The following is a 12,427-nucleotide window of genomic DNA, read 5'->3' as shown; positions in this document are numbered from 1 at the left end:
TTAAGAGCAATTTGTTGGCGTTGTTTGTACTTGATTATTCCAGCCTAAACCGACAGTGGTTCAGGATCGCAACACCAGGCAACAACACTCGGGCAACTACCCATCAACCCATAACGATGTCTCGGCACAGAGATTTCCGGAATATCAACATCGGCGGTAAGCTATGTTTCTTTGGTCAATATCATGTTGGTTACGACCTCTGGGCAGCCGAACTTGAAGATGATGCTTTATCGGACGGTGGAGAAGAGGAAATGACTCCAGAGCAGCAAGGTTTGCCTGAGGCCACGCTATTGGCATCTGTCCAATCTGAATACATTCAAGCGCAAATGAACGATGGCCTAGAACAAGTGCGCTTGGTAATTGGCGGTGAAGCTGCCTCTGGGTTGTCGGATACTTCGATTAAAGACGTTCTCTGGGAGTATTACTTTGATGTCGAGAAGACGATCCACTGGGCAGTTGGTATGTGTGACCACCGTATACTACCCCCTTTTGTTCTCAACCTTCACAGATGAGCAAGAGAGAAGACAGCTTTCGAAGGAACGCAAAGGTGGGCTTATGTTTGATATTTTTTATCCCTTTCTTTTTCGCTCTCGCGTGATGTGAATCGATTCTGGGTCCTTCATTATCGTTGATATCAGGATGAATGAGAAGGTGCATTTTTTATCACCCACTTTTTTTCAAGACTTCATCGCAATACTCTTTTACTCACGTCCCGCCAGATGATGACTCCGCAAGTGGCTCGCAGTCCACATTCCAGGAAGATCAAGGACAATACTTTCATCGAAGTCCCGAATCTTCTGGTTCTTTCAACAGTATGGATGAGGAGTATGGGCAACCGGAGGTTCGATCGCGTCTACCCTTGATACTTCAGGCCCAAGAGGGATTTTTACCCGTTGATGATCGTCCGTATCGGTTGAGTACGATCACGGAGAGGACTGAGCGCACGGAGCCTTCCCCACACTGGCGCTCCCGGCAGCCGTTTCTCTCAGCCGGCACACCTCAAACCTTTCCCTCGAGCCCCACGACGTCGTATGGTCAGGTTATCGGTGAGAAAGCTATGTAAAGTATCGAACTTATTTCCTAACTGTAAAATTTAGACGATGAGATATCGCTTTCTGGGATGTCTTCGCAAGTGGTAGATCCAAACTTGATCCCTCTCTCACCGTCAGGATCGGCGATACGCAGATTGTCACAATACGAAGCTCCACCCTCTGACCATACGTCCATATTTACGGGAAGCACTCGACCTACCTCTGCTCATCAACAAAGCGAGCCTACGCCATCCGTTGAAGGTCTTCCCGACATACCGGACTACAGCTCAAAGTCGAGTAACCAAGCTCCTCTTCCAATTCCTCCTCCCAGTCGGACACCCAAACAGATAGGCTCTAAGTTGTCGATGCTTGCCAGCTCAAGAGCAAGTAGTGTCAGCATTAGAAGCGAAAGTTCTAGGTCGTCTGGTACTGCCAGGGCTGGGTCGATCAAGACGTTCCCAGCGCTTCGCCCGTCAGCTCACTCAGAGCGTCCGCCAAGCTCGGTCGCTGCCTCTGTTGTTTCAAAAAATTTGCCTCCAACTCCTTCAAATGTCGCGACACAACCATCAACGACATCTTTGGTTCGAAGAGCAATACAGACCGCCCTTGATCTCGAAGCCGTGGATAAAGAAGTCACTCCGAAGCCTACACGTCCATCGTCACCACCGTCACTTTCAACGGACACCCAATACAGATCCGTTACACCGACGCTCAAGCTTTTCCGAACGCTGGATCCAAGCCCCGCAAAAGTTTTGGAGGACACAGTCCCGCTACCAAAATTGGCGTCAGGTCGTCCACCTTCCAAGCTTGCTCTGCTTGCTCAGCAGAAGGCAGATGCCAGCCGTGGGCCCAAACTGCCCAAGACTACGACAGAATATTTGACTCCCATAGCCAACGGGTCGTCAGTGACCACCGCTATCACAACCTCGTATCAGTCGCTTTATAGTCTCACTGATCCCTCACGTCCTTCGATGATCCCAAAATTGGATATTGTGCCTTTACAACAGAATGAGAATGGCACGATTTTACCGCCGGCAGGGACGAAACCATCCAAACTAGCACTCAAGGTAAAGCGGGCGGGCGAGAGGCACGTGCGACCAGTCCCAGTCGAAGAAGAAATCGCCCTACCAGTTTCACCGATTTTTCAAGCGAAACCGACTCGCACTCGTGCGTCGCCTTCCGCCTTTGCTTCGTTGCTTATTCATGACATCCATATACCTGCTCAAGACAAACATGAAAAGGATTGGAAGCACAGGGAGAAGAGGGATATGGGTACAACATCCTCTCCTGTCCTTGTTGTGGATGATACCCGTAATGGTCGCCCGCGAACTCATAAACGAAATCACATCAGGCCACCGATTGCAGAGCTTTCACCGTCGGCTTTCTCTTTTGATGGTCCCAGCCCAGATGATGTCGTACTCCAGGCACGGCGGGGAACAACTTTAGGGAAACAAACATTATCGTCTGTTTCTTCCCCTCGAATGACTACAGGCACCAGAAAACCATCTTCACCACCATAAATCGTCCTCATTTTGGAAATTCTTCTACTTTCAATTACTTTTTTTATTATTTCTTTTTTTCTGTATTGTAATGCACCTTGACAGCCACTAGAGATCGGGAGAAAGCCCAAAAGCTCGCACAGAAGACACCCACAGGATCCACCAACAACTCAAGAGTACCAACACCAGCTGGAACGCCTGTTAAAAATACCAAGAAAGCCTCATCTGTTCCGGTTAGATCGACTCCTACGAGGAGAAGGAGTTTAGATCAACAGCAGCTCGATGTTTCGGGTCTAAATCTCGAGGAGAAAGAAAGTTCAGCTGTGGTGGAGGAACTGCCCAAGATGACTTTCGCAAGGGAAAAACTTCTCGAAGAAGTGAAACGTATAAATGATGCTCAGGACGGGCGAAAAGGCGTCAGCGTAGTCGTGATCGGTGCGCCACTGAGTTGTCTCCATATTAACGGTCTCTTTCATGCATTTTTAGGTCATGTCGACGCTGGTAAATCCACTCTCTTAGGCCGATTGATGTATGAACTCGGCGAGTTGGACGAAAAGATTAGAAGGGCAAATGAGAGAGGCAGCAGCTCTGCTGGGAAAAGTAGTTTCAGCTGGGCATGGGGTCTTGACGGTACAACCGAGGAACGAGAAAGGTTAACTGTTGATCGCTTTTTCCTTCTCTTTGTCTTACCAGCTTTTAGGGGCATCACTATGGATATTGCACTCCGGTCCTTAAAGACGACGCATAGACAAATTACCGTCCTCGACGCCCCAGGCCACAAGGATTTCATCCCGAATATGATTTCTGGGGCATCTCAAGCTGACTGTGCATTGCTCGTTGTTGATGCCACAACAGGGGAATTCGAGGCTGGCTTTGAGAAAGGTGGACAAACTAGAGAACATCTTCTCCTCACACGGAGCTTAGGTGTTGCTCAGGTGATCGTAGCCATCAATAAACTTGACCAGGTCAGACATTGACATGAGATTTACAACGATTTTTTTGAATATTGTCTTGAAGGTCGAATGGAGTGAGAGTCGATACGAAGAAATCTGCGCAGTTCTCCGTCCGTTCTTGGCACAATCTGGCTTCCATCCCAGCAAGACGAAATTTGTTCCCGTCGGCGCAATGCAAGGAATCAATTTGTTGCAGCGCGAAGGTGCTGATTCATCTTCCCTTCGAGAATGGTACTCGGGCCCTACACTGGTTGATTTTCTTGGTAAGTCGATTCAAAATCCCAAAGTTACCCGTTTTTAATATCGCACTCCATCTCAAAAAGATCAATTGGACCCTCCCGCCCGCGATGTCACTGCACCCCTGCGAATTCCTATTTCGAATGTTTTTAAAGGCCAAGGATCTGGTGCTGTCGCCGTCTCTGGAAGACTCATCGCCGGTATTGTTCAGACTGGGGAACGCTTGAGGGTTCTTCCTGGGGATGAGAGTGCCATAGTTAAATGTAGGAAGTGCTTCAGTGCCTTTCCAAGTCAACGCGTTAAACTCCCACCCATCAGCAATTGAGGTTGAGGACAAGTTTGTCCCGTGGGCAGCGGCGGGTTCAAATGCAACTCTCAACTTGAGTGGAATCGAGGCCATCAACTTGGGCATTGGCAGTGTCTTGTGCCCTCTGACGGATTTGATCCCCCTGGCCACCGTATTCACCGCTCGGATCATTGTTTTTGATATTCAAGTGCCAATTACTGCTGGAACCTCAGTACGTACTTGTTTTGTGGTAAATCGCCGACTGCACCTCCTCCGTTTAGGTTGAACTTCATCATCATTCACGTGACGTTCCTGCCACCACTTTGAAATTAATATCAACCATTGACCGCTCATCGGGAAACGTAATCAAAAGCAATCCACGGTAAATGAACTTTCTATCTGTGTTTGACCAACATGTTCACGCCGATTGTCTCAAGCGTGTTGACGAAAGGAACTTCAGCTGAAGTGCAAATCGGACTCCGCCCAAGTCCGGTTTCTAATATCGCAGGCAGAGGGATCCCATTAGAGCCTTTTTCCGTTAACAAAGACATGGGACGGATTCTTATCCGGAGGGCTGGCGAAACTATTGCTGCTGGTGAGTTTGACATTCAACATTTATGAATCAAGATGTATTATTAAGTGATATGTGGAGGTATTGTTCTTGAGGTCATCTCTTGAAAGGATTAGGGAATAGCTGGTGCAATGGAGTAGGAGTAACATCATATATGTACAGAACAACATCATAAACGCACAGGGAGCAAAAAATGGATGATTCCGGTTGGTTGTGTCTAATGTCGTCAGGAAAGCAGAAAAAAAAAAGGCAACATCTAGAAAAGATGGCGAAGCATGTGGTCGTCATGGGCATCAAGTAAAGGGCCGTTCATTGTTTCCCTTTTTCCTTGTCCTTGTCGTGATGGAATATATGTTTCAACTTGCCGAATATTGAGGTCCTTTTCTTTCGCGCAGAGTTGGGTGTGCCGAATCTTGATGAAGAAGGCGAGCTGTTCACTGAACTAGACGGCGACGAGGTTGGGAAGGGGTTTAAAGAACGTTTGACGGGCGTCGACGGCGCGCTGGGGATAGATGTAGATGTCGATGTCGGGGTGGCTCGCCCATGAGGAATAGCCTGTTCAGAATCTAGTGCGGGTGAGGGTGAGACAGATATCGCCGGAGTCTCGGATCGATCCCCAGACTCTCCAAGTCCAGGAGAACGAACAGTATCCTCTGGGGAAGCCTCTTTCTCGTCCACCAAAAGTTTTCCTTGGGCTGAAAGGACCGCAGTGACATCCGTAACGTTCTCTTGCGGTGTTGGAACACCCTCCTGGGTCTCCGGAACTTCCTGGTCAACGTGTGAGATACTTGGTACTTCTGCAACCACCAACGATTTCTCGGCCTCCGCTGCAGGTTCGGAAGATGTGCTTGTTTCCGGCGCATGAAGCTCAGGCGCCAAAGCGGAAGCGTGTGAGGTGTCCCCCAGTCCTTTTTGACTGGAGGCAGGGGCGTCTGCCGACGAGAGGGATGGGTTCTCGACCTCTGCTAACATCTGCAAAAGCGTTTTGGCCCAGGAGATACCTGACTTCTCACGGGACGCGGAGAGTGCCGTGGGCGACACAGAGCATCCTGTAGTACCACGCTCTCTCTGTAACACGCCGTAGTACCACGCTCTCTCTGTAACACACTGTAGTTGGCCACCCACTCCGCGGCATCTTCATTACTCAGTAGCCCGTTGCAAGCTACGACTAGGATGACAATGTCATATCTCTGTCTGGTACGTGGAATCCTACTAAATTTTCAACATAACCAAGTCCCTCTAGGCTCTCAAACCATCTCGAACTCATGTCTGGAAGGTCTCGCCGTGTTACACCCCCAAGCTCACCTGGTGGACCTTATCAAATCCCTTTCTCTCCCCTCCCAGCGAGTTCCCCCACGCACTCAATTTCAGGACATGAGTCACAGTGTTCGGACGAGGAAGTTGAGAGTTCCATCTCTCATGAGCGCGAGGTAAGCTATCAACGTTGTTCTATAATCCATCCTTCTGATGAGCTTCATTTGCCAGTTGTGTCCTCGATCCCCTCTCACACATTGCAATCTAGGTGTATCACAAGAAACATTGTATTCAGCCCTGGACACTCTGCAAGGCGGGCAACGGACCCTTTCTGCTCGATCGTCGGTCTCACCACCCCCAACCCCACTATATACACCAATCCCAATTGATCCTCACAACAGTGGTTCAATATCCGACTGCATGGCCGACTCGGAACAAGTGGAGCCTGAGTGGGTGCAATCAACGCTCGATAGGGCGCTTTGGCAGGAAAGCCAGGTATGCTCCTCCATTTCTTTCATATCCCCTCTGCTAATGTTGAATAGGATCGTCGATTCTTTGCCCAAACTCCGGAAGTGAGCACGCAAGAGGCGTGCCCTGCTTTTGCCCATTGGTACGCCCAAAAGCTAGCGGCTGAGAAAGAGCTGGATTTCGCACACGTCAGTCTTTGTCTCCATCCATTCGCGCTCTCTTACCGTTTGATTACAGGTACCAGAATCTTTTACACCTGATGTCCAGCCGCATATCTCATCACCGATGACGTCTCGCATGTGTACGCCTCACACGCCGCGCAAACACGGACATCGATTATCAGCCTCTCGTGCCCGTCAGATCGCATTTCAACTTTCTCAGGAGTTGGCTACTCTTGAAAAGGTACAGGCGCGGCTACGTCGCAAGTATCAGAGGATGTTGAGGCTAGCAGCTGGAATCCATTAACTCCCCACGTTGTCAATTACTATACAGGTAAACAATCTTGGTAGCCTAGTTTAATCATACAAAACATATGTCCGTCAATGTGTGAGTTAAGGAAATACTGTTTGTCGTTCCCTCGAGTCTTAGGCATTAGCATGACATTCCGAGCTATTCTGTCAACTGTGATGATCTCAGCATAAGGTCCGTCGATGCCACCCTTTCGACGACTTGATCTTGAGACGTGATAGTATCCCGTAATGTCATCGGGTTTCCGCAAAGGGGTGAACCACTCAATGTACGCTAGTGGGTGCTCCGATTTGATACCGTAGTGTCGAGGAAGTTGAAAGATGGCCCGCACTTGAGCAACCCGGAGACCTACAGGGAAAGCGTAAGTATAGCACCTTGACTCGAGAGATAGGAGTTAACCCACCATGAAGAGAAGTTCCATCGGTGAATGAGTTCACTTCAGCAGTCTTGATGAAGGCAAAGTCGAGGAAGGCAGGCTGGGCTGCCATGCGTCGTGTATCTCCAGACGTAGGAGGTAGTACAGCCCGGGCCGCAGAAGCACGGACAGGATTCTTGGAGTGCCGTTCACCAACTTCAGGGATGTGAGGAAGCTTGTAGACGAGTTGTTTCCACAGTCCGAAAACGTCGAAGTCGCGAGGTTGAAGTGTTGAACCTTGCTGAGAAAGAAATGTCGTGAGCGCAGGCAAGAACCGAGAGGCCCCATGGCCATCAGCAGAAATGATGTCACTTGCAAGGACGTGGCGAGAGGCGGGGGGAGGCTGTTTGGCGATAGCGTGTCTGGTAGAGATGACGAGGTCATCAGCTGTTAGTTCCACTGTGTCATCCGGCTTCTTGGGTTGGGATACCTCCTTCGTCCATTCAATAAATGCGGCAAAGTATTCCACAGCCTCCTGGCGTGAAAGCCACTCTGCCATTTGCTCGATGTAGTTCTTCCGATTGCTAGCACGGTACGCATTTTTGGCAAAGTCGATGTGGAGACGCTCTGGTGATTCGGTATTGAAGCCATCCGCACTGCCGAAGAGACGTATGAGTTCCTCGTAATGATCAAGGGAGTGAAGTTTGGGGATGTTGAAGTGAGTGGAATCGCGTCCACCGAGCTCGATGAAAACTTGTTTGTTGAGATGGAAGGTATCAAGTGCCTGACGAAGGGCGAGGAGAGTGTGAGAGGTGTGGGATTGAAGGGATGCCAGGTAAACAAAGTCCATCAGCGCCCGAACTGCAACAACAAGGCGTGGATCGGGGTTACTCGCCACCAAGCCTAGAAACACCTTTTCCATCTCCTTGTGCTCAGTCCCTGTCCACTGCGAAACATGCGAGATTCCATTCTCAAAGTGCCGAAGCCCTGGGTGGTGTGGTACTGAACGAAACCGTGCGTCAACTTCCTCCTTCCCTATGATTTCCGTGCACCACTTGACAAGGTGATCTTTAAAGACGCCTTTATGCACCTGATGCAGCAAATCAGGAGTGAACGATGAAAAGATGTCGGCGTGGGGTAGGTTTCTCCAAAATGGCAGGGGGACATCTCGCATACCATGGGCTTCGAAAACGGTGTCCTTGTTTCCTGCATCCTTTCTTGAAAGGTAAAACAGCGTCTCCTTCACATCTCTTTTTGGCTCACAAACATGGTCCCCTCTCGCCTTAGGATCAACAGGGCACATTGGACAACGGTTTTCCTTGCAGCAGGCCACCAAACACTGTTCGGGGTAATCTGCTACATACGCTGCAAAGATGGGCCGCACCATGCGTATGCACCCATCACTACACACCATCTCCTTTCCGTGATTGCCAACAGCGATGAGCGGCTCCATTACGACATCCATGCATGTATGGAACAGGCGGTATTTCGCGAGTGAGCGCACCTCTTTTGTGAAGCAGTCGAACTTGGGGATGGGCAAGTAACCAAGGAGAACAGTGGCATGCGATGATCCCTGCCGCCTAGTCTCCTTCCCGATGTTTCCGATGGTGAGATAGATTGGCCATGCAGAAGCATCGCCACGAAAATTGGAGAGGTGGGTCTTGTCCGAGGATACAATCAGTGGTACGATTGTAATTCCATTTGGAAGACGACTCTAATATGTTTGTTAGCTTGCTGAACTTTTCGCCTCTTCACGGCGCATGCTCACCTGTATCTCCCACCACCAACTCCCGGTCCACATTTCATTGATGACTTGTGTTTTTCCCTCCATATCTGCGTACACGCGCTCCGGAGCGTATTTCATGACTTCGCGAAATTGGGGGTTGCCTATAAGCTCTTCGACAATTTCCACTGGGTCTCGGAACCAAAGTTCTAGAGCTTCGCTTCTCATCACCTTTCCGGTCGGGTCTTTAGCAAGATCAGGCTCGTTTCCATCAACCTTAATGTCCATACACTTCCATGTAGGTCCCTTCGGCAAGCTGTCAATCCGGTTCAATAACTGATCTTTATTGGTGAAGGACGGTTGTGCCCGCCCTGATATCTTTATTATATGTGAGATTCATTTGTGAATTGACGAAGTATTACACAAAACTCACGATAGGAAGTTTTAGAAGGCTATCAGCCTGGCCATGCCCGACATTTTTAATAAGCCACTTTGCAAGCTCCCATTCCTCCTCATCCTGGAATGGCCCCCAGATCTTTGCGTCTGTCAATACCTGCTCATCATGGATGCGCTCAAACTTTGTACGGCCCTTTCCAACCTTGGCCCCAGCTTGCCTGTGTGTCGGGTAAGGCTGTTTCCAATACTTCCGTTTGCGACCTGGAGCATCCTCATCTTCAACTTCAACCATTCGGGCTGCAGGTGCAACAGCATCGATATCTATTGGATCGGCAGCTTCAGTTTCTTCAGCATCAGGGTCACTTTCCATCTGTACGTCAAAATCTTCTGGATTTGCGTGGACTTCTGAGAGTAATTCTTCTTGTACAGCAGCCCCACTGGTTTGGCTCGTGGTTCCATTTGCCCGTTTGAGTTGGTGGGCTTTCAATGTCGCGCCGAAGACTTTTTTGTATGCTTGAAGACACTTCGGCGACTGCTGTCGGTGTCGGTTGACATCGGCGTATGATGAAAAGGTTCGGAGACAGGTCTGGCACTTAGCCATTTATCGTTGAAGTGAAGTTGAATAGATGACGATCGTCCGTGCGCGTGATGCGATTTGAGATGAAAATTTTTCGTGCAGAAGTTTCATATTCCGCTACTCTCTTTTTCTCCCATTGCAATGGCAGGGAGGCGAGCCCCGCGTCCTTCTCAGCTCAGTCTACCAGAGCGTCGGGACAATCCCTCTGAATTTGTTAACAATCAGGTTCACAGTGAAGGTCGTGGGCGCCGGCCCACAAAAGAGAACCATGCATTGGATTCGTTGAGTATGATTCTGTTCTATCGCCCTGCTACCACTTTCCCATTGACGGTTGACTTGATTAGGGCTTACCCTCCATGCAAATGCAATCAAGGCAGCAAAAGCAAAAGAGACAAGAATGAAGAATGCTCAACTTCGGTCACAACCCATGGATAAACCGACCTCTACCCCTCAGTGGGAGACGCCTCAAAGTAAGTTTGCCTCCTTCCTTCAATCCTGTAGTATTAATGTTGTAACAGATGTGGTGACACGGCCACCCTCTCATGCCGTAGCACAGTCCAACGTTAGTAAGCCTTTCATCACTGACAGCACATCTATCTCATATCGTTGCATAGCCCAACTCGCACTATCCTTTCTCTGGACCAAAAGAGCCATCCTTTAACTATCCTTTCACCGGACCAACAGAGCAGTCCTTTATGGAGCAGCTCACCGGTGATGATCTGACATGGCCGGGAGCAGTGACCACCTTGGTTCATCGCCCTGCTATGCCGGCTTCTCCCTGGACTCCTGCACAACCAATGACTGCACTGTCTACACCCGTGCCTGTTTCGATGCACCCACATGGTATGACTCCAACGACAACTCCGACAGCCGCACCTCCATCGCAAGAATTCAATTTCAATGCTGTACCTTCCACTCCAACCCCAAGAGCTCCCCTCGCACCACTCAATTACGCTCCGTTGCAACCCCAGCAGCATCAGTCGGTTGCCATTGATCTTTTACCATCTACACTCACCGCTCGCCCTCTCACTCCAGCGCTAATCCCATTCGAGGACGATGACCCAGAATATAGGGAGGATGCATGGGTACAGCAACCTGTTGATGGCCATCAGCACGAGTCCGAAAATGAGGAAGATCACCTGGAGAAGGGCACTGACGACGCTTCAAGAAGAGGGTTACAGGTTTGTCCTGTACCATTTTGAGAGCTAGCTGATGACACCTGAAGTAGATAACGATGTGTTCTGTGGAACCAAAGTCCGTGAAGAAGAGAAAGCGGGCACAACGAAAGAAGGTACACGTTACCTTATCGGAGATGTCTGAAACTGACGTCAGCGCCAGGACCGTGCGGCAAGAAGAGCCCAATCAGACACAAGTGAGGACGGCGATAGCGACCACCAGGTTCATCGAAAAAAGAAAAAGTCTCGTAGCATCAAGACCTTCGACGAGGAAACTCAATCTATTCTATCGGTCGCATATGAACTTTGTAAGCAAAAACTGACACTAGAGAACCCTTGGCCGAATGACCCGAAGTCCGACATACTGGCAGAAGATCAGCTGGATGAGGCCACTGAGATTGCCATGCATGCATGGCTCGAAGCATGGGAGAAGCTTGAATTAGAAGAAGAAAGAGAGCCGGGGATGGATGAGCTTCAACATGCACGTGTCTTTTATTCTTTTGTAGACTTAGCTTATCTGATGCTTCCCAGATTTGTGGACGTATCTCCCAGTTTCGAGGCCAACTCCGAGATCACGCGCGAATTGAGGTCATCGAGGAGTATGGGTTCGTCAACCCCAAGCGCATCAACAATCCTACTCCCGAAAATCTAGAAGCAGTGCGTGAGCGAAATCGCGCGCTCGTAGCTAGCATCAAAAACTCATTCTGGTACACAGTGAGCTATTCAGCATTTTGTATCTAACTCAATAAACTAACCAGTCTATCAGAAACCCAGTGAGACGAACTTGCCGGACTCGATGTATAAGAATGCCATCATACAAAACATGCTCAACCTCAACTGGTTTGGCTCGGGTACCTTTCGCCGTGCCTCTTTCTTTGCTGGACAAACCTCGTTACCGCTGGTTACCATTGCGTTGATACTGACCGCCGTATGTGGTTCCCATCTCTCCCTATATTACTACCAACTTACCTTCACTCCTAGGTCCTGTGTGCAATCGATGAGTGGCGTACAGGCGAGCGGGTGACCATACCCTTTCAACGAGACGCATACCTACGTCACTATCAAAAGTTTCTCAGAAACCTTACACGCTGGAAGGAGTGGTCGGCCACGCAGCAGCGTGACCTCACATCTGAACTGCAAGAGAGTCTTCTCTACAATGCCAGGTCAGCTTATGTTTACCCATTCTGGATACCCTTCTAATCTTTGTAATAGAGCTGCTTCCGGCGAGGGAACACCTACTTCCGACGACGGTGGTGACGACGATGAAGCGACGCTCCTGGCGATTTTCGCTGCCAATCAGTCCACCATCTCGTAAATAATTAATTAGTTGATCAATTCATTCAATTCATTTATTCCCTGCTTTGAGCGCACTGCTAGACCAACGGCTATCATATTCAAAGGAGACTACAAGGTGCTCTGTTGGCTATGCTTACT

At 49.4% G+C, this 12,427-nt stretch overlaps 3 protein-coding genes across 3 annotated transcripts; 2 read left to right on the top strand and 1 right to left on the bottom strand.

Moving 5' to 3' along the window:
• Positions 1-2,874: 2,874 nt before the first annotated feature.
• LACBIDRAFT_188045 (uncharacterized protein) lies at positions 2,875-4,627 on the top strand (the record flags this gene model as incomplete). Its single annotated transcript, XM_001875277.1, has 8 exons — positions 2,875-3,182; positions 3,231-3,495; positions 3,548-3,746; positions 3,807-3,983; positions 4,039-4,238; positions 4,288-4,388; positions 4,444-4,493; positions 4,521-4,627. The coding sequence occupies 8 exons, from the start codon at positions 2,875-2,877 to the stop codon at positions 4,625-4,627; spliced, it is 1,407 nt and encodes a 468-aa protein (XP_001875312.1).
• A 259-nt stretch (positions 4,628-4,886) lies between these two features.
• On the bottom strand, positions 4,887-9,842 carry LACBIDRAFT_322030 (uncharacterized protein; the record flags this gene model as incomplete). The annotated part of the gene is made up of 8 exons (XM_001874717.1): positions 4,887-5,674; positions 5,939-6,026; positions 6,158-6,197; positions 6,228-6,454; positions 6,922-7,115; positions 7,171-8,836; positions 8,891-9,223; positions 9,279-9,842. The coding sequence occupies 8 exons, from the start codon at positions 9,840-9,842 to the stop codon at positions 4,887-4,889; spliced, it is 3,900 nt and encodes a 1,299-aa protein (XP_001874752.1).
• A 117-nt stretch (positions 9,843-9,959) lies between these two features.
• On the top strand, positions 9,960-12,308 carry LACBIDRAFT_305770 (uncharacterized protein; the record flags this gene model as incomplete). The annotated part of the gene is made up of 10 exons (XM_001875276.1): positions 9,960-10,104; positions 10,163-10,288; positions 10,337-10,380; positions 10,433-10,999; positions 11,047-11,109; positions 11,157-11,474; positions 11,525-11,707; positions 11,760-11,921; positions 11,975-12,156; positions 12,206-12,308. 10 exons carry the CDS (start codon positions 9,960-9,962, stop codon positions 12,306-12,308), a joined length of 1,893 nt encoding a protein of 630 aa, XP_001875311.1.
• Positions 12,309-12,427: the final 119 nt, after the last annotated feature.

This window comes from Laccaria bicolor, genomic scaffold (assembly GCF_000143565.1).
Source record: "Laccaria bicolor S238N-H82 LACBIscaffold_2 genomic scaffold, whole genome shotgun sequence".
Taxonomy (NCBI): domain Eukaryota; kingdom Fungi; phylum Basidiomycota; class Agaricomycetes; order Agaricales; family Hydnangiaceae; genus Laccaria; species Laccaria bicolor.
This window is presented reverse-complemented; position numbering and strand designations above follow the sequence as displayed.